Raw genomic sequence first — 27327 nt, forward strand, 5'->3', positions numbered from 1 at the left:
TCCATTTAACTTTCATTTGTTTACTGTAGGGCCTGTCAAGTAATTGTGATGAGACTGCCAAAAGCGCAATAAAATAATAATTTGAAGCATATATTACAGCTGACAAACGTCCTTATCACTTCTTTGATATGCAAACTAGCTGCAATTTAGTCTCCTCTTCTCCCAAAGTTTTTGTCACAGCTGAAACATAAAATTAGTCTTATTTGTATAGTGCACTTTCATATCTGATGAATAAAAGTCTTAGTAGGTTCATTGGGATTCGAATCTATGATCAAGAAGGGTAACAAGTATTTAGACAATGGATACATTAGTCCTCTCAGCCACTAGATCTGACTATCTGCACACCTGGAGTGCAATCAGCACATTGTGCAAAATATATCGGATTTTTTACTCTGTTTAGCGTGTCCTGGTAGCCCCATTACGGGGCACAAATATCCCTCCAGTTTTCCACAACTGTGACATAATGTTCCATCGCCATACAATAACTGTTGTTAATTATAAAACATTGTACCCACTATTTTTGTGCCAAGTTAATATATCCTCATTGTAATAGAATAGGGCACCCAAGTCTGACTGTGGAGTTCTGATTCAGTTTGAAGTGGCACTAGACCTCTTCTCATTCGTGCCATCCACCCACTTGTCAAATTAAAGTTCCGACCATTGAGCCATTTGGATATAGTCTATATTTTAGGTAACATCTGAATTTATCCATCTAAAATTGTGTAATAGTTATATGTAATCCTATTTAATAATAGGTGGTATCTAGGATTTGCCAGATGAGATTCAAACAGAACTCTGATAAATCATTTTGATGGATTTGACATTGTATTTAATGCCTACATGAAGCATCCGTAGCATCTCTAGGTTTAATGTTTTCTAAAAGTTCTTATTAAATGAGAACATTTATGTACATTCCTTAGACTTGATCAGATCTAACCGATTTCACTTAGGACATGAGATGCATACATGCTTATGGACAACGTTTCAAATAAAGTAATTTATCTTGTAAATTGAGAATGTTATGTTGGTAACATACTTTAAATTTAGGTAACATTGCGGAGTTATTGTGTTAGTTTCATCAAGCCGTTAGAGGAACGAGCCTTTGATTTGCAATTCACTTGTTTTGAAGTGCCTTGTAGTAGAAGAAACATAAGTTTTTTCTGCAATGTATTTATGAGTAAAGAGATGTGTACGAAGTGTGATGGATGAATAAATGTTTTAGTTGTAAAATCCCTCGTGCACTAGAACAGCATCCTAGGATGTGGAATGATGCATGAAACAGCATCACGTGAGAGGTGTACACTGCTCTGAGCAAATTTAAGATGTGATATGGGTGAACTCAAAGCAATGGGCTGAACCAAAAAGCCAATAGTTGAAAGGAGTTCACTGTCGCCCCACTCCATTGTATACAGTAAGTCTTGCATGTGGCCACGTTGACAATCCAGGGCTTAGTAAAACAGGAGTTGGCCATACAGTAGATCTAGCTTGCATTTTGAGATTTAACTAAAATATTTTAAGAAAGGCTTGCAGTAGTGAAACAATAAAATTAAAAAACCTTTGTTCAGTGTATCTGTGAGATAATTTCATGTGTACTGACTCAGTATACTTTTGAGATCTATAATATTCCATCAGACTCTGTAGTGTTAGCCCTCCATGGGAGGTAGAATGATACACCAAACAGCCAATGACGACATGATAAGGCTCCTCTGGGCGGAGCGTAAGCCCACTCTGTATATTTTAAAGCATTAGTAACAATAGGTTTTGCATATTGCTGTGCAGTCAAACCAGACATAAAAAAGGATGCGGCTGAACAGAGTCATGCATAATAAGCTGGTTTTTGGAAGCTGTACCTCACAGCCTGTTACAAGATTAAGAAATAAAACTGAAACAAACCATTTTCATAGCTGCAAAGAAACTTCCCGTAACCGCTATGGATAGAGGGTAACGCTAAAGTGATAAAAACTGTGCAAATTAAAGTATTCCGCAGACTAACGAAGTCCATGTGGAGTTAATACTTAAGAAGCATTGCTGATAGGCGTACCTTTATCAAATTGCTGCAGTTGCTGTTTTTGTCTTAAAGAAGGCAGGATGATGATCAAAAGACACATGGGGGTTTAAGTCCTTCAATTAATACCATTTCGTAGGGTTGGCCTTTGTTGTGAGGATAGTTTCTGGAATGCCAAGAATGAGTGAGTTTGAATGAGAAAGTGAAAAAATAAAGTTATTAGTTCTGTACCTACTTCTAACCACTGTCTAATCCAATGCCTACATTTTCACACACCCCTCACACTCTTTCCCCAAGTGCCCCTAACCATGCACAACCCATGTTTTGCAACTGCCTTTGTTAACAGATTTTCCTTTGCTTGGCTGTGTTTGTTCAAGGAACAGATACCATTGTTCCAGTCATGCACTGCAAGCTTTTAACCATTGTTCCTCATAGCTAGGCCTGCTCTGACTCCACCCCTGGTCTGACTACACATACAAATGATAAAATAAGTAAATAAAATGTTAAATGTCTTTAGCATTAAATTCCCTCTCACTTAGTAAATGTAACTGTTTTATGCTTTTTTTGTCTTAGTTCTTGGCTCGGATAGGGTGGAGCAGATGACCAAAACCTACAATGATATCGACATGGTTACCCACCTGCTGGCAGAGGTAGGTAAAACAATGACTGGCGATCACACAATTATACTGTTTTAAACTGAGACATAGAGACTTAATTTGCCTTAAGCAACTTGTGTTGTAAATTAAATGTATTTTACTTCTGTTACTTTTTATACTTTTCTCTTGCGTGTATTTATACATTGTCGCATTTGCCAAAAGGTGAGTCGAATACATAAATTTATATTTATGATTCATTTGTATTTAAATAGAAGATTCCTTAACCTTACAGTACTGGAGGGGTTAGGGGTTCTTGAAGTTCCTCCTTTAATTTTTAACTTTAGTTCAGGTATCAGATCTGTCCACACCAGATTTCTCCTGTGAATTTTGGTCCCGTGTAGAACCTCTATTAACATGTCCATTGAGGTTTTCTTTTGTGCCATATAGGTTAGATTATCTATCATTTATATACTGTGTGCACATGCTACTTGTGAGTGACAGTGTACACCATCTAATGATCAATATTCTTGATGTTCAAGGTGTTCCTTTATCTTTGCAAAATGGGCACAATGCTAAAATAACCTCCATATGTCTACAAAAGAGAATCTGGGAATTGGAACATTTTCTCTCCTAAAACCTTCCTCTTTGCCCTGTTAGTAAAATCGAAACACCATCTGCACTGATGCCTGAAGTGGGTCCTTTTTAAATATTCAGTAATGGTTTTGGAAAGGAAAATAATAGTTGTAGACCAGTGGTGAACACGGATCCCTCAATGTTTGGCAGAGAGCATCTGGACAAAACCTGCTAAGAAATCATACCATTTCAACCTGTATGTAGATCCAGTGGTTAGGTCTGTTGTAGACTGAAAGGAAAAAAGATAATGCCTACCCTGGAAACAATAGGAGATCCTTTAGTCCTACATGCTCTAGGTAAAGCATCAAACATTCATAAATGAGTGAACAGTCTAGTTTATAAATAATAGTTTTGAAGTTGGATGTATATAAGTTAAATATCATAATATGTTGGTTTGGGGAATAATTGAATGCTCAGATAAATAACGTCACAAAAATATAAAGGCAGACTTAAATGTATGTTCAAGTCACACCAAAGTAACAATACAAATGTATCAATTTTGCAAGGTTGTCGATGCATGCATTTCTGGGGTGTGGAGTACCAATTATTTTACAGGTTTAACACTGGAATTTTGAGTTGATTATTGTTTATGTATTTTGTCCAACATATTTGGGTCCATTGAATCGTATTTGTGTTCTGTTAATAATGTGTACTACAATTCCAGTATATATATATATATATATATATATATATATATATATATATATATATATATATATATATATATATTTTTTTTGTTTTAGGACAATTGGTTATATATCACCAACAGATTTGTAAGAGAGCAATTTACATTTAGTACTTCTGCAATACACTTGGCAACAACATTTACAGACGGCTCCATTTGAAGTCTTTTTCCGTCTTTAGGCATTAAATCCAAAATACGTTGTAGCACAATGACTTAAGTTGCCTTTTGCTATCCTTTGAAGTTTTCCTATTTACATCAATCCAGAATCTGGATGTAACTGTATAATGCCCTTGCTACACTGAAGCACCTGCGACCGTTGCCAGATGTTGCATGCAATCTTCATATTTCCAAATCCCCCTATAGCCTGCCTGGCAAAGTATGGGATTTAAGTCATATGACATACCCCTGTTAAAGCATGAAATGTTCCTAAATGAGTGAAAACTAAAGTTTTGCAATTGCTAGACTGGGTTGGGTGAAATTCAGGTAATCCCAACAACTCTACTGTGCAGCGATTTCCGGAAAAAAGCTACTGATTTAGTTGGATTAGGAGTTGCCAATAATCCTTATGATCACCTGAAGATACTGTGCACAAAAACTCTCGCCACCTTCCAGACTATCATCAAGGATACAGCCTACAGAAAATACCCAAGCTTATTCTAAATGCATGATTCAGTGTGTGAAGATGGGAAAATATGTAGAAGAAAAGTTTAACTATAGGCAAACAGAAGACCACATTATCCAGGCTGAGAATGAGCGAAAACTGGAAATTCTCAAAACCCCTAATTGAAGACTCCATTAGCCAGTGGAAAACACCCATCTAAATGCAGAGTGTGCAGTATATGTATCCGTTGGTCAGAGGGTATTTTGGTGAGCAGAGGAATATACATGGAGAGACAAGCCATTATGAACCTTTTAAAAAAAAAAAAAATGACATAACCCAAAAAAAGAAATATACATAATTGCAGCATTGTTATGTAGTAAATGTGCAACAGTTTGTTTCAGAACTTAGATTGTACTTTCTTTATGCAACAGCAGCATCCATCCCTCGGTGCTTCTGTCAAGTCAAGACCCAAATCAGTCTTTTCCTTCCTAAGAGCATTACGGTTACCATGAGGGCCACTGTCATGATAGAGCTGGACAAAGTTTCAACCTTCTGCCATGGATTAATTTCCATCGTCCATCTGCACAGCAAGTGACCTCCGTGAGGGCAACTGTCATGATAGCGCTGGACAAAGATTCAACCTTCTGCCATGGATTAATTTCCATCATCCATCTGCACAGCAAGTAACCTCACTGGTTTCCTGCCACAACTCTCAAGCAAGAGGAGTCATTGCCATCATCCATCTACACAGAAAGTGACATCACTGGATTTCCCATCATCTGTCTGCACAGGAAGGGACCTACTTACTGGCTGACACAGAATGGATGCACAGCTGACGCGTCAAAGGTGCCCCAAAGGCAAGTCCGTCTGCACCCACCCGCACCTAGTACCAGGGACCCTGGTCCTCCACCCTCCTACCACTACCATGCTGCTTCTCCTCACACTGATGCCTTGCCACAGCACCAAGCAAGCATTCTCTTGCGCTTCCTTCAAGTTTTCATGCTCTTACTCATACCCAACATTCACTGTACCAAGAGCAACCAACACCCCACACTCTCACACTCACGAAACCACCTACACAACTTTCCACGCTTGCATGCATGCTCCTTAAACCTGATCACTCCCCAAATATGCCACAGAGATCTGGGACCTGTGACACGACAAGGCCCCTGACCTAATCTTCCTCACGGAAACCTGGCTGAACCCTGCATTGGCACCTGACATTGCTCCAGCCATCCCCACTGGCTACGAGATTGCCAAGCAAGTCAAACTTCATTAGCCCAGAGGCTGAATCGCCATCATCCACAAGAACCCAATCAGTTGCACCACATCCATGGACACGTCATTCTCCAGCCAAGGATCACCTGTCGTTCCAACTCCACATCACAGCCAGCTTGACCTTAAGTGACACTCTAAAAACCACCGTCACTGACACCATCACAGACTTAGTTGCACCACTCACTCTTGATGCTGGCAATTAGATCCTACTCGTAGACCTGAACTTCCACCTGGAAGACCACACCAACCCCCAACTCATGAGCACTCATTGAAGACATTAGAAGCCCCCTCCAAATGGACTTACCCATATTACTAGACACCTTCTAGATCCTATTTCCCCCGACATCGGCAACACCTGAGTCGACGAGCCCACACTAGTTCCCTGGACAGGCCACGTCCATGTCAAATTCAGCATCCCTATCCCAGTCCAACACATACGCAGACCAGCCTGCCGAAACTGGAACAGCATCATGAACAAGGACTGGAACACCACCCTCAACGTCCATGTCAAATTCAGCATCCCTATCCCAGTCCAACACATACGCAGACCAGCCTGCCGAAACTGGAACAGCATCATGAACAAGGACTGGAACACCACCCTCAACACATCAGTCAAACACAGCAACAGCCTCCCCAAATCCATCAAACATTTCAACAGTTGGATCACCTCCTGCTCCTACTCCCTGGCCCCTCTTAAACACAACAATATAAGATCCAGAGAAACTTAAACTGATGAAATGCCACTGCAAATAGCTGGAGTGCAAATGGAAAATGAGTCTGGACATTGCAGACAGGAGTGCATTCAAATCTGCCCTAAGAGTCTACCACCAAATGATCCAGACCATCAAAAGTGCCTCTCTGGCTGACCGCATCGATTCAAACACCAACAGAAGCAAAGAAATCTTCATCATTGTGAAGGATTTCCACCATTTACAGCAACGTTTGCCCGCAACTGAACCCAACAGACTTCTCCAAAAACTTCCCGATCTTATCCAAAGAACCATTGATAATCACATGGCCTATTAAGTCCATGAAGAACACGCTGTTACAATGAAGTTCATCGATTCAAGCCCCAGCTGACAACTCCGCCACCACGCCTACTCCAGAGGACTGCAAACCATCAGCGCCATGGTCACACCCATTCTGAATGCCTCAAACTCTTCTGCGACCTTCTCATAAGCTTGGAATCGTGCAGCTGTCCTCCCATTGCTGAAGAAACCCTCTGCTGACCCTTCAACACTCATCAACTACAGACCGATCTCCCTGCTACCATTCCCAGCCAAGGTCTTAGAGGAAGTCCTCAACAGACACCTCACCGAATACCTCAACTACCACCAACTACTTCACACCGCCCAGTCTGGTTTCAGACCCAGCCACAGCACGGAAACTGCCCTCATCACTGTCACGCATGACCTCTGCCTGACTTTGGACCGAGAAGACCTTGGTGGCTCCTCTTCCTCCTGGAGCTCTCCTCAGCATTTGAACAGTTTCCCACCCCATCCAAGGCCTACACAACATCGGAATCCAAAAACATGCTCTCTGATGGATCTGCTGCTTCTTGATGGCAAGGACCCAGTCAGTCAGCCTGACACCGTACACCTAGGATGCTTGCGACCTCCTCTGCAGAGTTTCGGAAGGATCTTTCCTGAGCCGAACCCTCTTCAGTGCATACATATATCTAGCCAGTATTATCTGCTCTGAGAGTATCAGTCTTCTCCTACACTGATGACATGCAACTCTTTGTCCATCTCTCACAGAATAGACGCCCAGTACGTGAATCAAGTTCAATGGCTGCATAACTGAAATTGCCCACTGGATGAAGTCTGTCTATAGACTAACACCAACAAGACCGAAATTGTGATCTGCGGGGAGAGCATATCACCGTGGAATACCACTTGGTGGCCAGCAGAGCTATAACAAACACCCACCTCCATCACCCACATCGAGAACCTCGCGATCATCATCAACCGCAAACTTGACATGACCACCCAAGTTAGTGCTGTCACCGCCTTATGCTTCCATAACCTGAATATGCTGAGGAAGATTTTCAGATGGCTCCCAATCAGCACCCAGAAAACTCGGCGGCCAAAGTCACGCTCAACATCCCACGCCTAACTCACATCAGACCACATCTGAAGGAGCTCCACTGGCTCCCCATTCTCTAATGAGCACAATTCAGACTCCTCACCCACACTTTCAAGGCACTACGTAACACTGACCCAGCATATCTTAACAATCACATCTGCTTTCTTAAATCCTCCAGACACCTCAGCTCGTCCCTACTCCTCCTTGTTCAATACCCAGGCATACAGAAAACCCGATCTGGCTTTCACGCCTTCTCCTACATCACTCCTAAAGCATGGACCGACCTGCCACTACACAGAAGAGCCTCCTCCTCACTTCTTGGTTTCCGCAAGAAGCTAAATACCTGTCTTTTGAGTAGTGCCACTAAGCCCTAGGTGTCCATAGACTCACACCTTCTCAGCGTCAGGATATCCTCTCAGGTTATAGTGCACTCTACAAATCTGCATAACATCACATGGAAAAATTTGCACACTACACAGCCCTTGTTGCCTGCCTTTGTTAAGGAATTGTCACATGACGAGCCCCAAATAGGCAAAGCATCTCTGACTATTGGACGTCTTTGAGAAATGTCTTAAGGAGTCACTGTTTAAGTTATAAAGTCTTAAGACTGGTATAATGAGGTGTCCACTTACTACAATGTATTTTTAAATGGGTATTTATTGTGATCTATACTGATTCATTGTGCTGTTTAAAATGGATCTTTCTTAGATTTTGCTAAAAAACAATCTGAGCCTACAGTGCAGTAGGTGATTGGGAAACATCTATGTTTTGTACTTTATAAAAGGTTGAAATCACATTGGAGGAATTGTATACGCTACATGAAGGTACCAATATCTTTTTTTAAACATAGTTTTATTGATTTCCAGTATTTAACATTTGATTGTGCACAGGCATATAACATTAAACTACAGAAACCCTTTATGTTCATTACAGCCATAATGACTTATCACATTACTTCACCACTTCGACCTAGATTAGTTAGTATAATCCCATCTTCATTATTATGCTCAGCTCAAATACCTTATACTGTACTATTTAGCCGGTGCCAAGAGAACCCACTTAAGTATATCATTCTGCACCATTTTATATGGCATCCATTATTGTCATTAAGGGGGCCTAGTATCATCTTTCTCTGTTATGTAAATCAAGAAAGTGTCTCACTTATTAATGCGTGTAACCCTATGTTTTGTTTACATTGTTCAGCCAGAGCATGAACTTCAGTTTCTGCCAATTTCCATGGGCCCTTTTCCCACTGATTTATTGGTGGCAGGGAGTCACTTTTCCATAATCTTTTGATTTATCGTATTGCTAGCACCATCTATAGATCAGCACATTTACTTGCTTATACTTTAGATTTAAGTTTATTCAACATACACCATCGAGGATCCTCAGCAATCCTTAATTCCTCCATTTTCCTAAGGTACTCTAATACTCGCTTCCAGTACTCTCTGAGCAACGGACATGACAAACCTGCATTCACTGCACTGGCGTTCTCTTCCCGGTAAAAGAGGGCATCTATCCAGTGCTCTCAAATATTATATGTAAGTGGCAAGGTGTTAAATACGTACAATGCTGGATCTTGAATTGCAGGAGTTAGAATCTAGTGTTGCGTGATACTGGTTTGGGGGTGTCTTATGTCTAATCTCCATTCCCCCTCCATTTCTTCGCCTACATCCCTAACACACAGTTTCAAGTATGTTTAGTAATGGCATCATTTGGGTAAGTATAGTTTTGCGATACTGCTGTCCTTCTGCATCCTAATTCCAACATGATTTGCAGTGTATTAGGTGCCTCAAAAGTGCCTTGACCTAATTCCCATGTCTTTTGAAATAATTTAAACAGCGGTTTGCATGTCAAGAACTGACCTCACAATATATGGTATTGTGCTAGAGGCTCTGAAATACATGTAGTCTTTCACCCTCAACCAAGCCCACCATAGTCCCAACATCCGCTTGTTCCCATATGATTGTGATGATGGTATGGACCACAATGGCAATCCTAATGCATATACTATCTTGGTTCTTGCCCAGAATGCCAAGATAGTTCCATCAATCTTGATATTTGTGCATATTTATTCCGGGGTTCAAAATGTTGCTTCGTATTTACCCTCTGCTGGTGTTACCATTGAGCTATGTGACTTCAATTACAGGGCTTTCCAAGATCCACCTAGCAACCCGCTACATTTAGGCCACCAGGTTCAGCAGTTCCAGATCTGGTACACCCAAAAATCCCTCCACACGTGGCATCTGAAGCTTGTTTAACATGCATTTGTCTCTTACCTCCCCAAATTAGGCCACCCATAGGCAGTTTGCTTCTCCAAACAGACATCTTGATATTTTCATTGTAATAGTGACAAAAATATAAGAATCTCAGTAAAACAATTATTTTGGAGGTTGACACCCTCCCTGCGACTCAGTGGCAAAGCTTTGTTATGTTATGTTAGTGTTATTTGCTATAGCACACGTATCACCCGGGGGTATTTCTGCGCTGTTGCAGATCCTGACCAGAGGAGCAGACCAAATAAGTTTAATATAGATAGGCTTTTAGTTGCTTCCTGAATTTACAGAATTTTTAAGAACATCACTGAGTGTGTAGTGCCCCTCAATGTTCAGGCGACATTCTCGTCTATTATAACCGAGTCTGTGTGATGAATGTTCATGACTGAATCAAAAACCAAAGGAAATGATGGACGGAGTGTTGAACATTGCAAGCACTCCCCCCCCCCCCCCCCCAGTCAACTGATCTGGGTTTAATCCATCACCGTTCTTTAGCCCACTCCGCCGCCCCAGTTCAGACATGGCCATATGAAAATCAGTCTGACCCTGTGCCTCATGGGAACAGTCCAGCCCAAACTGCCAAGCCATGTCTTCCCTGGACCGGAAACAAGCTTCCTAGGACCGGTTTCTGGCATTTCAGCCGTCTTCAGCCAGGCTTGCTTGAATCCAGTGGCAAAGTGAGCAAGGGACTCACGTCTGAGCATACCCTGCCAACTTATGGCGTACAAAGCAAAAACCAAAGGAAATGGACGGAGTGTTGAACATTGCAAGCACTCACCCCCAGTCAACTGATCTGGGTTTAATCCATCACCGTTCTTTAGCCCACTCCGCCACCCCAGTTCAGACATGGCCATATGCAAATCAGTCTGACCCTGTGCCTCATGGGAACAGTCCAGCCCGAACTGCCAAGCCAGGTCTTCCCTGGACCGGAAACAAGCTTCCTAGGACCGGTTTCTGGCATTTCCAGTCCAGGGAGGACCTGGCTTGGCAGTTCGGGCTGGACTGTTTCCATGAGGCACAGGGTCAAGACTGATTTGCATATGGCTGGGTTCTTTACTGGAACGGCATGGTGAGCAAAAAAACGATGGATTTAGGCCCAGATCTCTGTACTAGGGTGAATGTATGACCTTGTTCTGCATTCTGTCCATCAATTGTTGTTTTTGCAATTGTCACCCCGAGTGGGAAGGGTATGCCCAGACGTGGGTCCCTTGCTCTCCATGCCACTGGAAATCAAGCTATCCTGGCTGAAGAGGGGTGGAACCCCGAAACCGGTCATAGGATGCTTGTTTCCAGTCCAGGGAGGACCTGGCTTGGCAGTTCGGGCTGGACTGTTCCCATGAGGCACAGGGTCAAGACTGATTTGCATATGGCTGGGTTCTTTACTGGAACGGCATGGTGAGCAAAAAAACGATGGATTTAGTCCCAGATCTCTGTACTGGGGTGAATGTATGACATTGTTCTGCATTCTGTCCATCAATTGTTGTTTTTGCAATGTTCATGACTGAATACCGGAACGCAGGAAGGGGAGCCTCGGAGAGCATCTCTATTTGTCCTGCTTCCATTTGCATGGGGAATATGCAAGACTTGGAACAATGCACCTTTATACCAGGCACTTTTTCAAACCCCATTAATATGTGCATAACTTGGTGTATATCTCGTGAGTGGGGCACAATGTGCAGATATAACAATACATAGTCTGTATCTAGTGTTATAGCATGCATTTAAATGCCTAATCTGATGCTTCCCCCCCCCTCCCCCAAGCCCACTCGATCAGCTGCCTAAAATGTGCTGCCAATGGATCCATGGCCAGGGCAAAAACTAGCAGGGAGAATGGACAACCCGGTCGTTGCCTTGCTCTATTGGCCATGCCTATTATATAATCCGCCTTATCTTCACTCATGCCATAGGTCCAATATAAAAGGCTAATATCGATTTTTAACATTGTCCCCCCTTAACCCCATTTCTTTCAAACTAACAAACAAATACTCTCTGCAGGGTGTTGAACGCCTTTTTCATGTATATTGCCACGACTCTTGTGGTGTCATGTGCTTTTGAATGTTCTCTCATAACATTGAATAGGAGCCTAATGTTCATGACTGTACTTCTAGTTGGAATGCACCTGCCTAACCTAGGTGCACAGGTTCTACCACCATTAGTGTAATCATATTGGCAAGGAGCTTTGCACCATGTATTCCAGTTTTAGCATCAAGAGTGGACAATCTGTAGCGTTTAGGGGATCCTGGTGGGGCTTCAAAATGGCAGCTATGATCGCTTCTTTGATATTTTGCGGCAAGAGTCCCTGAACATATGCTTCCGTATAGATCTTATGGCGTTTAGTTGCTAATGTGAACATATGTTGAGTAAAATTAAGTGGGCAAACCATTGTTATCTCCAGCTAGCTCTTAAATAGCTCTAGAGTTCTCCTCATTTTTACTGGAGCATTTAGTTCCTCTTTTTGCATTATATTTATCTTTATCAAATCTAGGCCTTGTATATTTGTAAGTATTTGTTCTTCCGTGCCAGTCTTAACACACCGGTATAGGGACCTATCGTAAATTGACATTGCTTTATTTGATTTAGTCTTGGACTGTTATCACCTGTCCAACTCGTATCTCTGGAGCTGATAGTTGTGTGTGATTTTCCTCGCAATCAGGCCAGCTGCCTTCTTAGTTTATCAACCCTCTGTTTGGTTACTGCTTCTCTGCAACCTAATCAGTTCAATCAGTTCAATAGTTCCTGTAGTGACCTCTAGCATTTGTCAGTGTTTCTTCCTGTTGTGAACCCTTTCTATTTCCACCTCTAACTTTGCCATATCTACTTATTGCTGTTCCGCAATGTTGTCTTAACTCCATATATAAACTCATTCAATTCAATTTGTGTGTTACCTGTTGAGCCGTTATTTACTTAAGTGTTGGTGTATGTGAGCAACTTTTGTTTCTCAAAACACAATACATGCAATCATGGGATCACTGGTTGACTACCTCCCCAGTTCAGGCTTAGTAGCAATGGGTTATGATACAAAATGGTGCATGCATGCAACATTTTCTGCATGGGTACGTAACCCTTGTAAGGGGTCTTAATGAAAGAATATATTCTAGTATGTAAATTCTGAATGTGAATAGTGGGAATATATTTTCCGTTTTTGGATACCTCATTACTCCATGTGTCTATTACTTTTTAGTTACGTAACCCCCTCCCAAGCATGTCAGCCGCCATGGCTAAAGATGTATTAGTCAACTGCGGCAAGGACCTTTGGATAGTTTCAGGATGCTATTAAAGTCTCCCCAAATAGATCTGGGGCTGTCATTTGACCAGCCAAAGGCAGGTGCAATGTGTTCAAGAAATTCCACTTTTGCAGCATTCTGTGCATACACATTACCCACCATAACATGTCTGCCATCCAGTGTCCTGTTAACCATATCACCTATCTATCCGTCAAGTCAATGCCTACTTTAGGGACCACCAAGAAAACACTCGATCACATCCACACTAGAGAAGCTTTTGCATATTGGGAATAAGCTGTGTAAAACAGCTGGTCTTTCCACTTCTTAGCTGCTTTCAGCCCTTTGCTTCCCATAAGATGTGTTTCCTGTAGACACTGCACATCTACTCTTCACCTGCCCAGCTTTGAATACATCTTCTTTTTCTTACCTGGGTTTCCCATCCTACATATGTTCCAGGTCAAAGCCCTGTATTTGTTACCCGTCAAAGCTTACTATTTTTATTGTGCAATTCTATATCAGACACTTTCCAGGTCCATCACCCTCTTTAACATCCTGTGAAGCCTTTCTGTAATTTTCCATGTATGTAGGGTGTATGCCAAATATCCATTCATATGTTCTATAGGTGGCTGTCCAACAATCATGAACAGAAATAAAACAAACCACCTTTGAACTATGTTCAAGCTTACGTCTTTGGTAAGTTGCAAACCTTTCTTTGCCCATAAAACAAATGGTGGGGAAGGAACGTGTGTAAACCATTCATGGGCCACTTATTGCCCCGTGAATGCATAGAGGGCTTAGCGGGTTAATTTATTTTTCCATTGCTTAGTGGTGGGCCCCCACCTACTTTGATCAGTTCACTGCCCATTTATCACAGCAGTAACTAGCCACTGAATTTTCCCCTGGCACACTGCGCCATCAGACACATTGATCCAGCCCTTGCAATTGCCTTTGGTGGATCAGTGGCAGTCCCTTCAGCGGCTCAGAGTTGTGCATTCCCAGCGGGGCGCGCCCCGCTCCAGGCGCGCTGCCGCTGGTTAATCTGCCTGAAGCAGTCGGCGCGTCTGAGAGAGTTGTGCCAGCGGAACCTTCGGGAGCGTTTCCGCTCCTACGTGGTGGTTTTCCTGGTGCGCTAGGCAGACCTCCCGCCACCAGGGGGTGTGGGAGTCAGCGGAACGCACAGCGCGCCGTAGTTCTTCTTACGAGCCCTGGCCTGAGGAGGACGCAGTTTGGGGTGTAGTGATCGTGCTGAGGCAGTTACCGGCCAATCTTTTAAATTATTAACGCTCTGCTGCCCAGCAATACAGAGCTTTACAAGGCAGCAGAGTCTGTATTGAAGAAAGTGAACTCCCTCTGGGGTCGGTATGTCTGGCGCCTGGCGTCAGTTGGGGCACATTCCCAGGCCAGTTTTCCTCTTGAGATAGTGTTATCTTGACATTGTGCACCAGGTATTGTTGTGCTCAGGGCCTGGTCCCTCTAAAAAGTCCGCGAGATCCTCGCGTTCAATATTTGGCTGACACCCAGCCCTTCAAGGTAAAACCCCCCTTTCTAAAGGCATGGTACCAGTTCTGTCACCCAGACCCAGCTACCTACACTCATCGCCCTCAGTATATTCCATGAGTATGGTTAAGGACTATGAGGAAAACTCCCAGGGAGGGGAAAATACCCTGGCAGACCTCCATTGGGACAATGAGTTTTATGAAGCGGTAGATGCTTCGATTTACTGATCAGTGGGCACAGCCATGTCGCCCCTAGAGGAGAGGCTATCACGCAAAATACACCAGGCCTTAGCACCCCTGTCTACTCTCCCCATGGTTCTTGCCCCTCAACATGGGCCCACAGGGACTTCCATGACTGCACACCCCGATTTCCCCCCCCCCCGCCAAACGCACACATGACACCCGGATAGATCTCGGTGCTTTTGACAGGCGCAAACCAGCCTTTTTGTCTACTCAGCCACTTTTTCCATCTGTAGATGACTATTTGCCGACCTCACACGACATTCTGCCCAACGACGACACAGGGTACACTGGCACTGAGCCTGGCCCATCCAGGCCTTGGCTCCCTTCCCGCCCCTCTCAGGACAGCTCCTATATGTTGGATCCAGACGAGATCATACACACCAGATCGTCTGATTGGGCCCCGGCGTATAAGGTTGCCAGTTATGTGGCAATGTGCATACGAACGCCTGTTGAGAAGGAGGCCCGGAACTGGCTCCAGACAGAATGCCCAAGATCTTCCCTGGAGAGTAAAGTTGCCCTCACACCAGAGATCGACACCTGTATGGCCATCTTTCTCCAGAAATTAATGAGAGATCCTAAAAAAGGTTTCGACAGGTCCTGTTGAGCGTGCCAGGACAAACTCTTGGACGTTTTAGGGCCCCTCACGAAGATTTTGGACATGGCAGAGTATGCCAAGACGTCAGGATCCCTGATCTCCCCATAATCCATTTCGGGGTGGGCACAGAGGGCCAATGTATTTTTGGGCAATGCCAACTGTGCCCTTTCCACTGAGCGCCACTGGTCACTCCTTAGTAAAGTGGACCCCAAACTTGGGGATCTTGCTGACTCAGTGGCTGGGGCTGTGGCACAGGGAGGCCTGTTTGGGGAACCATTTGTCAAAGAGATGGGTAAATTCGTCAACCCGTTTACCTCCCTTGACAAGGCACAGTCATTCATCAGAAAAGTGTCCCTCCCCCCGGGTTTTCTGCGGGGCCGCTCGACCGGCCGCCCTTCCAATCCACTCTCGAAAGGACAAGGCTCCAGACACTGCCAATACTAGGACCCGTCCCACTTTGGCAATTTTTACCCTGCGAGAGGCAGGCGAGGCAAAGGCAGAGGATATCGAGGAGCAGTGACATCCACCGATACCGGTGAGTGTCCTCCCTTCCCAGTTAAAACTAGATGGAGGCTGGGGAATTTTTTCCAAGCCTGGACTTCCATCACAGGGGACGAATGGGTGTTGCAAACAGTCCAAGGTTTCTGCATAGATTACATGGGCAACCCTGTCCAACTGTGCAAGCCCAGTCCCATCCAGATCTCCCAACCAGAGTCCACCTTAGTAGATGTGGAGGTCACATCCCTTCTTGTGTAAAGAGCCATTGTTCCCTCCACCCTGCATCCCAGGGGTTTTGTCAGCAACTTATTTTTGGTGGACAAAACGGATGGGGGCAAACGCCCCTTGATCCACCTCAACGAGTGGCTTGTCTATCGCCACTTCAAAATGGAAGGAATCCATCTCCTCAGGGATGTCTTGCATCCTTAGGACTGGATGGTACGTCTGGACCTAAATGACGCCTACTTAGGGATCCCGGTTTTCCCTCCCCACCGGAGGTTCCTTCAATTCATCAGACGTACGAGTTTGTTTCTCTCCCCTTTGGCCTGTCATCATCCCCATGGTGCTTCACCAAGGTCCTCAATCCGGTAGTGGAATGTTTGAGAACCTCGGGAAATTCAGATGATAGTCTATTTTGGACGATCTGCTCCTTATGGATGCATGTCCTCATCAGCTTCTTCGTCATGCAGGAAAAACCGAGGTGATTGTATTCGGGAACACCGCTAACCTCTGGACACCTGACTGGTGACCAAATGCAATGGGCATGCCTCCAATCCCGGTGGAAAGGGTGAAAAATCTGGGATTGATCCTTGACTCGAAACTTTCCTTCGGTGACCAAATTAGCAGGGTTGTCTCATCCTGTTTTTTCATTATTAGAATTCTGAGGAAAATTAAATTTCTCCTCCCGGAAGACAGCCTGAAGACAGCACTCGTAGCGCTCATTCTGTCACGGCTGGATTACTGCAATAGTCTTTATATCAACATCCAGAAGAGACATTTGGTCAGACTCCAGATCGTGCAGAATGCGGCAGCCAGGCTGCTTACAGGAACACCCAGGTTTGTCTCGGTGAGGTTGGGACTCAGAATTCTTCATTGGCTCCCAGTCGTACTACGGATACAGTTTAAGACCTTATGTATAGTTTTTAAGGCCCTTAATGGCATTGGTCCTGACTTCCTAAAACACTCAATACATTGGTATGTTCCTGGAAGAGCTCTGCGCTCCTTGTAAGCCAAACAAGCGATCCTCCCCCGCTATAGCGAGACTAGCTGGGGTGGTAGGAGCTTTCGTCACTGCGCCACCAAGGCTTGGAATAGCCTGCCTTTCCATCTCAAACTCAACTGAGCTACTCCCCTTTAGGAAAGATTTAAAAACATGGCTATTTACTTAAATGGTCATTTTAGCTAACAGTTACAGATGCTCTATTGGTTGGTAGCGCACAGCGCCAGGACACCTCAGGGTAACAGAGCGCTTTAAAAATCCCAGTAACATAACATAACATCTTCAGATGGCGTTCGATCTTCTACAGAGCCTGGGCTTTGTGGTCAACGAGACAATCAAGCCTCACTCCCTCTCAGTCGCTGACGTTTCTTGGCTTTGTAGTAGACTCCACATCCTCCTCTCTTAGCCTTCCAGTCAGAAAGATCTCAAAGATTCATCACAAACTAAGACGATCCTTATCCAGGCAAAAGGTGGCGCTCAGAGATGCGGCCCGGATTGTGGTCCTCCTTTCGGCCTCCATCCAGGCAATCTTCATGGGGCCCCTCCACTATCGAGCCCTACAACACCTCAAAGCGTTGTACCTGCACAGAGGGTGCCCTTACTCCCACAAAGTGGCTCTGTCCGATGAGGCACGGAAAGAAATTCAATGGTGGCTTCAGCACATGGAAGCCTGGAACGGTCGGGTGATTTTTGGGATCTGTACCAGATCTTGTGATAGTCCGAAGCCAGCACGGTAGGCTAGGGAGCCAGGTGCGGCGAATTTTCTACAGGAGAATTGTGGTATCCAGAAGAACGGATATTACATATCAACTGTCTGGAACTCCTGGCAGGCTCCTTCGCAGTCTGCTGTTGGACGAGGGATTTCAACCAATCGTCTGTTCTTCTAAAAATGGACAACATATCCACGGTTCGCTACATCAACCACTTGGGGCGCACAAGGTCCAAGGCCCTCTCAGATCTGGCGGACGGCTTTTGGCAATACTGCCTTGACCATCAGGTTTCAGTCACGGCAGAATACCTTCCTGGACGGGAGAAGCTGGTGGCGGATTTTCTATCCCACAACTTCAGGGATTCCAGTCTCTGGAAGCTGGACCCAGATGTGTTTTGGAGGTTGAATTACCCCTGGGGTCCTTTATCAATAGACCTATTTGCCTCGAGACTCCACCACCAGCATCCCCAGTTTTACAGCTGGAGGCCAGATCCTCTGGCAGTGTTCACAGATGTCTCCCTCCAGGACTGGAGTCAGGAGAAAGGGTACGCCTTTCCCCCTTCGCAATGATCATGAGGGCGACGGCCCAGATCAGGTGGCAGCGAGCGGAGGTGCTAATAGTCACCCCGTTTTGGAGATCGCAAGTCTGGTTTCCGGTTCTTCTGGAACTTTCTTGGGATTCTCCAGTCCTACACACCCCACTTTTCTGATCTCCTTCTGACCCCCGATCAGACCCTTCATCCTCTGTGGCTCATGGCATGGAGGATTACAGGAGACGATAAGAGGTCCCGGGCCTTTTAAAAAATGCTGAAGAGCTCATGGCCAGGAATTTGGCAGACAGCACGGTCAAGCTTTACAGGTCCGCTTGGGGTAAATGGTCCCGCTGGTGTGCGCGATGGGGTCTCAATTCCTTGGACGCCGATGTAGTCTACATCTTGAATTTTTTGGCCGCCTGGCATTCAGATCGATAAACACTTTTCGTTCACCCATTTCGGCAGGCCATGTACCACTTAACAATGCGGCAGTAGGAGAACATCCCCTCGTATGCAAACTGCACCTAGGTATCAGACTGTCTCTACCCTCAGAACCCCGTAATTTGGCCCTCTGGGATGTGAACCAGGTCCTCAACTTGTTCCAATCTTGGCAACCTAATAGATTTCTATCACGGAAGGGACTGTCGGCCAAGCTGGCCATGTTGTTATGTCTCATTTCTTGCTGTCGTGTGTCGGACGTGCGAGCTTTGGATATATCAGCCAGAATATTTACCCTCAATGGTGTGACATTCACACTGCATAAAGACTAAATGTCATACAAGAACAATCTCCTATGCAGAATTTCCGGATTCTCCAAAGTTGTGAGTGGTCCGCTGATTAAAAGCTTATGAGGACATGACGGAGGAGTTTCGTCTTCCTGGTGAACAGCAACTCCTTATTGCCTTACGTAAACCATTTAAAGCGGTATCTTCTCCCACCATTGCCAGATGGGTAAGGTGGGTTATGCAGGATAAGCCTTAAGGAATTCGGAGCCCACTCAGCTCGAGGGGCAATGTCCTTGGAAGCATTTGGCTTGGGTGCCCGTCAACGAGGCAGATTGGTCTTCGGACTCTACGTTTAAGAATTTCTACTTCAAGCCAGTGCTCGAAATGGCTCACCTTGTGGTGAGCAAGCTTTGTACTAGCATAATCCTCGTCTCCAGTCCTGACATAGAATAAAACATGTCCTAGCTATCGTAACGGAAAGTTTCAATTCTATTAAGGACTCGGAGGCGAGAATTATCCCACCCTAGGGTTTTCAGTGAAAGAGACCCACCCCATATTGGAATAAGTAATAGTTTGACTTCTACACTGTTGAGATTAATGATGGTTGTTCTTTCTTGTGTAGAATATTCCACCTCGCTGCGTTTTATTTGCTGGCTTGACTAGTTACATTCGTTAAGTGACCATGTTTCTTTGTCCTCGTAGGTTCTGATGCGAATAAACAGGACTCTTCAAAAGATCCACAGCTGACTTTGCGCGACGAAAGAGGATAAAGGGCCAGTGAGGACAGACTGTTGGAGTTGGAGGGCCCTGATTGGAGGCCAGACTGTTCCCAATTGGACAATTTGCTTTACTACATTTTTTTCCCAAGGTTTCGTGGGAGGGGGCGTGGCTTAGCCGGCTGCAAGATGGCCGCACTTTAAGTGGGTTCTGCCGGCGAAGCCAAACATCTGCAAGAATCCTGCAGACAACTGCCCTAAATCTGCCCAGTATCCTGCTTTTCCGACGCATCTCATCCCCGGCAGTCACTCTGTGCTGCCTGTGGACCTCAACGACGTGTGGGAGCCGAGATCTGCCGCCCGATCAGCGCGCTGAGACTGGGCCCTGCCATCGGCAAGGCTCGGCCCTCCTACCTTGCTGCGAATTCGGCCTCCTGTGCCTGCGGGTCGGCTAGTGGACTGCGGGGTACCCTGGACTGCTGTGCCTGGTGAGTGCCGCTGCGGTCATTTGTGGCAGGATTGGAGGGCTGTGTGCTGCACCGCCTGGCCCTTCCTGCGGCGTGGGCACCATTTCCCTCTGCCGTCCGCTGCGGCAGCCCCTTGTGCCGGGGTTAGGTGATGGGGGGGGTGTGCCCCACGTGTCTCCCTGCCTCGCTTGACCCCAGACTGGCGCGTCCTCCCGGCTCCCCTCCTCAGGGCTGCTTGGACTGCCTGATGCCCTTGATCCTCCTTGCGGCCTCCTCCAGCCTGCTTTCTGCCACACCGTCACGTCAGCCCCCTCGCGGAAACATCAGTTCTGTAGTAGGGGATCTCTGTGTATAGTCATAATCTAGTGAATAGTCCCGCCCATGTGCGCGGACCCCGGAGCAATAAAAAATAATCTCTTAAATTGTCAAGCCATGCAGACCTGCAGCTACACTTAAGAGAGAATTCAAAGACAGATAATGCAGCCTATATCCACAGGCTACACTGTCCAGTACTTCAACTAGAAAATTCCACCAACATCCACAAAAAGCACTGCCTGCCCAGCTTTTTCCACAGAGAAAAACCTGCCTCCACCAGCAAAAGCCTCTGGAATGATAGAGAGGGAGGAATGGACAGACAAGCCCCATAGGCTGCCATTTTGTGGCTCAGAACAGGATACTGTGCCTTTAAGAAAGCTTTCCAGAACTTTTCCAGTATCCCAGAATGCACAGCAGGTCCCTTCTACTTTCAGTTCTTTTTTACGGCTCCTGCTAGCAGGACCCTGAAGCATTAGCTCTTCATTTTTTGAGCTTTTAATTCATTTTTAGTGTTTTTTTTTTTTTCTGGTTTTTTGAAGTTTCACTCGACGTCTTTGGCCTTTATCTACATTCTGCTGTGGTTTTTTGCCAGAATTTCTGCAGTTTTCTTATCTCTATACAATCTGACAAGTGCTTTGACTGCGGTAGGAAATAAAGGCCAAAGCTGAAGCTCACAGAGTTTGTCTTCTGTGCTTGCCTGTGTCTTCTGTCTTTGACACCTGTCTAGGCATCTTCTTCAGCCTCTGGGTAAGGAGAGGGTAGGTCCTCTACCACGTCCCATGCTGTGTCCTCGGGGGTTTTCCCCAGTAGGAACGCGACTGTAAAACGACGCGATTCCGGTCAGCATCGAGGACGGTGACGTCGAGAGCAGGTATGACACTGATATGCTCTCCGTCGACCCAGGACTCCGGTCGACGCGACATCAAAAGCCCACGTCAAGGAGTAGGCCTCGACGTCGAGGTGATGCTTGACGTCGAGGTGATGCTTGACGTCGAGGTGATGCTTGACGTCGAGGTGATGCTTGACGTCGAGGTGATGCTTGACGTCGAGGTGATGCTTGACGTCGAGGCGCAGTGACGCTTGGCGTCTAGGCTTGGCGTCGAGGCTTGGCGTCGAGGCGCAGTGATGCTTGGCGTCGAGGTGATGCTTGACGTCGAGGCGCAGTGACGCTTGGCGTCGAGGCTTGGCGTCGAGGCGCAGTGAAGTGATTTTCGACACCGTTGTGGTGGTGACGTCGCGGTGATGTCATGGGTGACGTTGAGGGATCATTACTGGCGCTCGATGTCGAGGTCCCGTTATGGACCTCGCTCCGTAGTGAGCCTATCATCATAGGCGGGGACTTCGTTTTCCCGGCAACGTCGACTCTCGACGCTGAGCTGGGGATGGACGACGAGTAACCCTTCGGAGTCTGGGGCTACTTACACGTGGTCCGCTCAGAAGCGAGGGACTTTGGTCCCTTCTCTTAGTTGGGAGTGTCTGTGTACCGGCTCATCTCCCACTCGCCGAGCGATTTTTCCCGCCCCCCCCCCCCCCCCCCCCCCCCCCGTTGGGATCTTGATGTCCCTAGAACGAGGTCTCGTGTTGGGGCGTCGGTCCCATGGACTCCGCTGTCTTCCATAAGGTCCCGTCGTCACCGTTATGGAAGGTCTCGGGTCAGGCATGTCAGGGATGCATCTTACGTAAGTATGGAGAGGTGCTCTCCTGCTCACTGGTGTGTGGTACTTGACTTTCGTACACCGTCACCGGCCAGTAGGTTCTGGCTTTGGAGTTTCCTGCATAGTTGACATCAGTGATGTGTAAGACTCTGCAGATGAAACCTCTTGCTGGGCCGTTGTGATAAATCCCTGTGTGAGTTCCTTCACCAAAGTGTGGATCTCCTGCCCAGAGACAGGGATAGTCTATAGGGCCTGATGGTTGCGGATATACATTCTTCGTCTCTGCAGCAGATATTTCGCTTCAGGCGAAACCCGGGCATTGCCATGGGTTTGTTCTACGGCGACCTACTTTTATTTGTCTGTCATCTGTGAAGCCTGCGGCACAGCAGTGTGTTTCTAATCTCCCGTGCTCTGGCGCAACTCTTTTGCTCCCATGCGGATAGCGATGTGGCCCGCATGAAGGCCGAGGCAGAGGCTTTGAAGGCGGTAGGTTTGGAGGGGCATGGAGAACGGCTTAAGGCCGTCCGCCCTTTCCAGCGGCGTTATGCCTCCCAGATTTTGTTTCTGCGGTCTCGGGCCGCCATTGAATCATTCAGGTGCTGAATATCGTGCGACTCTTCCAGTTCTCCTCCAGCGCTCCCTCCAACTCTATCGCGCTACATGCGCGAGTTGTAGAAGGAGGCCACCACCCTCTTCCAGTAAAGGAAGATAGAATCGGCTCCTCTGGGACGGAATGGAATGGGATGATACTCACTGTTCCTTCTAGTGTGCAAGGGAGACATGACCGAGTTTGGACCCGTGTTCGGTGTGCGACAAGCCGACTCGTGGGGTCAAAGAGTAATAAATTCCGGTGGAGGTCCCTGCATTAGATTTCCCCTCAACTTCATCAGGGAGACTGACTATGCGCATTAGATCTGAAGGCCGCAGATTCTCACGTACCCTTGGCGGGGAAAATATCGCGAGTTCCTGCTTTTCACAGTGGGCAACGACCATTATCATTGCTTTGTGCCTCCTTTCGGCCTGAAGTCAACACCTCGGAATGTTCCATACGCAAGGACGTAGTGGCTGCGCATATGAGAATAACAGTGTCTATCCGTTTCTGGACGATTGGTTGGTCAAGGCAGCTACTTTCAGGTAGCGCGCCTGCATTTCACTCGGACTTTCTCTCTTACTTCGTTTGGGCCTCCGCACCAACCTCACAAGGTCTGTCTTGGCTCAACGAATGTGTGTCCGTCGGAGGGGAGACACTCTTCGATCCTTCGGAAGGCTCGGGTTCTCAAGCTGGGGTTGCACGTCAACATGTCCAAGTCTGTCCCGACGCCGGTCCAGTGCATACAGTACGTGGGGGCCTCCATCTCTACGCTGTCAGTAAGCGTGTCACGATTGTCACTCCTTCGGAAGACTCAGGCCATTATGACTGCTCCATCGACAACAGTGAGGAAGTGTCTTCGCTGCTGGGATCGATGGCATCATGTATCTTCCTCACGCACTGTCTCTGCATGCTCTTCAGTCGCCGAAGTGGTGGTGTTCGGCGGAAAATCTCCTCAGGGGGGTTTCCTTCCACAAGAACATTCCCACGCAGAGTATCGTGACGGATGCGTCGCTCCATGGCTGGGGAGCGCATTCCAGAGAGTGGTCCCTGTTGGAGTCGACATACCACATGAATTTCCTGGAACTCAGAGCCGTTTACCTGGCATTGAAGGCCTTCCATCCGTCCTTCCAGACCAACTCGCTGCTCGTCCAGACAGACAATACAACCACGGTGTATTACCTCAACAAGCAGGGGGGGGTCGAGATCACGCACTCTGTCGCAGGAGGCGCAGTCGATCTGGCACTGGCTTCTGACCCGAGGACTGACAATTACGGCCACGCATCTGCCGGGTGTCTGGCCCTGGGCCCAACTCCTCACAACCACTGGATTCTCACCCTACGGCGTGCCTTGTGACTGCTCTGACCTCATAGCTGCGTCGTCCTGCACAGGACCCTCGCCGCCTGGATTACTGGCCTCAACCTGGGCGTTCTCCTGCATGTCGCCTAGCCGCAGCGGTTTCTGGCGCCTCCAGCCATCTGGCCCTGTTCCTCCACGGCGCTTCCTGTCCCTGCCGGGGATTCTGCGGGAGCTGGGGGTGCATGTACTGCACGGCATGGCCTTCTACTTTCTACTTCTTCTGGGATATCCCTCGCCACTCCTCAGCCGGCTGGCCTGCGATACTGGGCTCTCACTGGGGGCCGCCTGCTGCCCTTCGTACCCTGCGACTTCGCCCCTGCACCTGTGCCATCAGACCCCGCTGGCCACACCCGAAGGAGTATACCTGTGGCCCGCTGCATTTGGTGCTGTCTAGCTCTTACGCCCCCAACGCGACTTCGTGGACCTCGTGTTGGCACCGCGCCACCTCTTCTGCTGCCTGCAACTGGGCCCCCTGCACTCTCCGGGCATTTGCTATATCACATAGCTTGGAGGGGCGCGTCCTCCTTGGGTCTTCACTGCGGTGTCTGCCTTTGGCATTCCGCCAGCCTGTTGTGTACACCCTGCGTCGAGTCCTACCACCTTCCCGCTGCTCCTGTGGTCCTCAGTGGTTATCCGCGCCTGTCCTCCTGTATTGGGGGCGCTTCTGTAGACCTCGTCATCACCCTTGCAGTTGGCCTAGTTGCTGTTTGTCTGTAGCTCACCTGTTGGTTTCTGTCGCCTTCTCCTTTGGCCGTTGCCCCCCTTTTGCTCTCTGGCCGTGCCTTCTGCCGGCCAAGGGGAGAACTGACCCTAAGCAGCCCAAGATCGCCTTCAACCAGCGTCGCCTGACGAATCAGGATGGCGCAAGCTCAGATGGTGATGACCCCGCTGCCATCATGGAGGCACCCCCTGCACGTGAAGATGATCTAAAGGCAAATATGCTTGTCGTCAAGTCCACGGTCACAGGTATTGTGGCCCAGCTTGAACAGCTGTCTGCCCGTCTGGACTCAGTCAAGGCACGAGTTGACTCTCGTGATGCTCGTCTTTTGCATGTCGAATCCAGGGTCTCTGATGCCGAGGATGCCGCCACTCAAGATCGCCAAAAACTCTTACAGATGGACAAGGTACTTGACCTCATTCGGAATAAAAATTAAGATTTGGAGGGGCGCTCCCGGAAGAGCAACCTCTGCATCACAGGAGTACCTGAATCCACTAATATCTCCCGACTGGAGGACTTTGTGTAACAGCTCATCCGGGAACTCTTTGGCGATGTCCTCTCCTCTGTCTTTATTGTTGAGAGGGCACAGCGCTCCCTCGGCCCTTGTCCAGGCCCTGGTCTGCCGGCTGGCCCCATCATCGCCAAAATCCTGAACTTTAGAGACCGTGATGCCATTCTCCGGGCGGCCAGAGAGAAGGGCGAAATCCGCCATCAAAGCAACTCTTTCATTCTATCCTGACTACACAATCGCTGACCAGGCGACTCGACGTGAATTCCTCCCGGCAAAACGGATCGCCCAAATGCACGACGTTTCCTACTCACTGGCTTATCCTGCTAAGCTGTGGGTCCAGCAGGGTTCTAAAACGCTCGTCTTCCCGGATCCTTGACAGGTCGCATCGCTCTTCACCTGCTGACTCTCAGGCCGCTGCAGCTGACCACCTTAATGACAATGACTGATTGGCTGTGCACTTAAATTTGCTCACTACTTGCAATTTCTGTGGCCTCTACCCTTGCTCCGCACTGGCTATCTTTGTTGCTATAGCCCCCCCCGGGTCATGCCGTTTCCGGCCCACACATAGGGGCTTTTGTATCTCTGCCAATTGATATTTTTTTTATTGTTGTCTGACATGCTTAGATCTTGGTCACCTTGCCTTCAAGGCAGGGGTGTATGCTGAGCGACACCATGCCCCAACGGGATAGTTCCCTTGCTCGACATTGACTCTCTCCTTCCTAGTTTTGGGTATGGGTGGTATCTCAGCCTGTTTGGGGTGGTTGGAGTGGGGGTGGTGGTGGTTCTCCTGGGGTTGTTTCCTGGGGTGGGTGGGTTGGAGGTTTGGGCTGGGGGTGTTTGGGGACTCTTTCCTCTCATTGGGGCTTTGTTTGTTCTTGCACTGCTTCATGTCATTGGCTCCTTCATGACACACCATTTTTATTTTGTACGTCTGTTTTATGCACCTAATGGGCTCATTGTTATGCTCTTTTTATGCACCTTCATTGTGCGCCCCTCGGCCGCGGACACCACGAAGATTGCACTGGCGTCCTCATGTGGGACTTTGTATTTTGGGTTATGTCACTACTTTGCGCCCCCACGCTTACTGCACCGACCTTATTCTTGCACCATTGGTGGCAGCATCACTTGTATCGCCACGCACCATTTTTCTCTCCTATCGACTTGTTTCTCACCCTTCTTCCTGACTCTGCACTATTACGGACATTGTCCTTTAGACCTGGAATGTTCGGGGTTTAACGACCACCGTAAGGCACGACTGGTCCACGCCCACCTTATTCGTCATACGATGGACATATGCTTCCTGCAGGAAACCCATCTCCTGCCTGCCACGTCCTCTAGGCTTCTCTCTCGACACTGGGGCGAAATTCACTCCTCTTTCTACTCTTCTTACTCTCGGGGGGTGTCCATCCTGTTATGTAAAGGGCTCCCCTGGCAGACTTCACAGGTGGTTGTCGACACTGGGGGACGCTTCGTAATTCTCCACGGTACTCTTCACGCCTAGCCCCTGGTTCGAGGCATGTGGGCTGCTGAATTCATATCTGTGCATAGATCGCCGCCTAGTGTTGGGTCCGGATGTTTGCTCGTTGTTGTCCTGGA

General features: G+C 47.3%; 2 protein-coding genes across 5 annotated transcripts in view; one reads left to right on the forward strand and one right to left on the reverse strand.

Annotated features, from left to right (window-relative positions):
- The window catches only part of STRADB (STE20 related adaptor beta), a 390751-nt gene that overhangs the window by 347793 nt on the left and 15631 nt on the right, over positions 1-27327 (reverse strand). The window lies entirely within an intron of this gene.
- The window catches only part of TRAK2 (trafficking kinesin protein 2), a 376229-nt gene that overhangs the window by 189476 nt on the left and 159426 nt on the right, over positions 1-27327 (forward strand). For all 4 annotated transcript variants that reach the window (XM_085648987.1, XM_085648989.1, XM_085648988.1 and 1 more), the window contains one exon: positions 2579-2655. In XM_085648987.1, the coding sequence (XP_085505113.1) occupies positions 2579-2655 (77 nt within the window). The remainder of the gene's footprint in view (positions 1-2578; positions 2656-27327) is intronic.

This window comes from Triturus cristatus, chromosome 3_2 (genome assembly GCF_964204655.1).
Source record: "Triturus cristatus chromosome 3_2, aTriCri1.1, whole genome shotgun sequence".
In the NCBI taxonomy this organism is placed as follows: domain Eukaryota; kingdom Metazoa; phylum Chordata; class Amphibia; order Caudata; family Salamandridae; genus Triturus; species Triturus cristatus.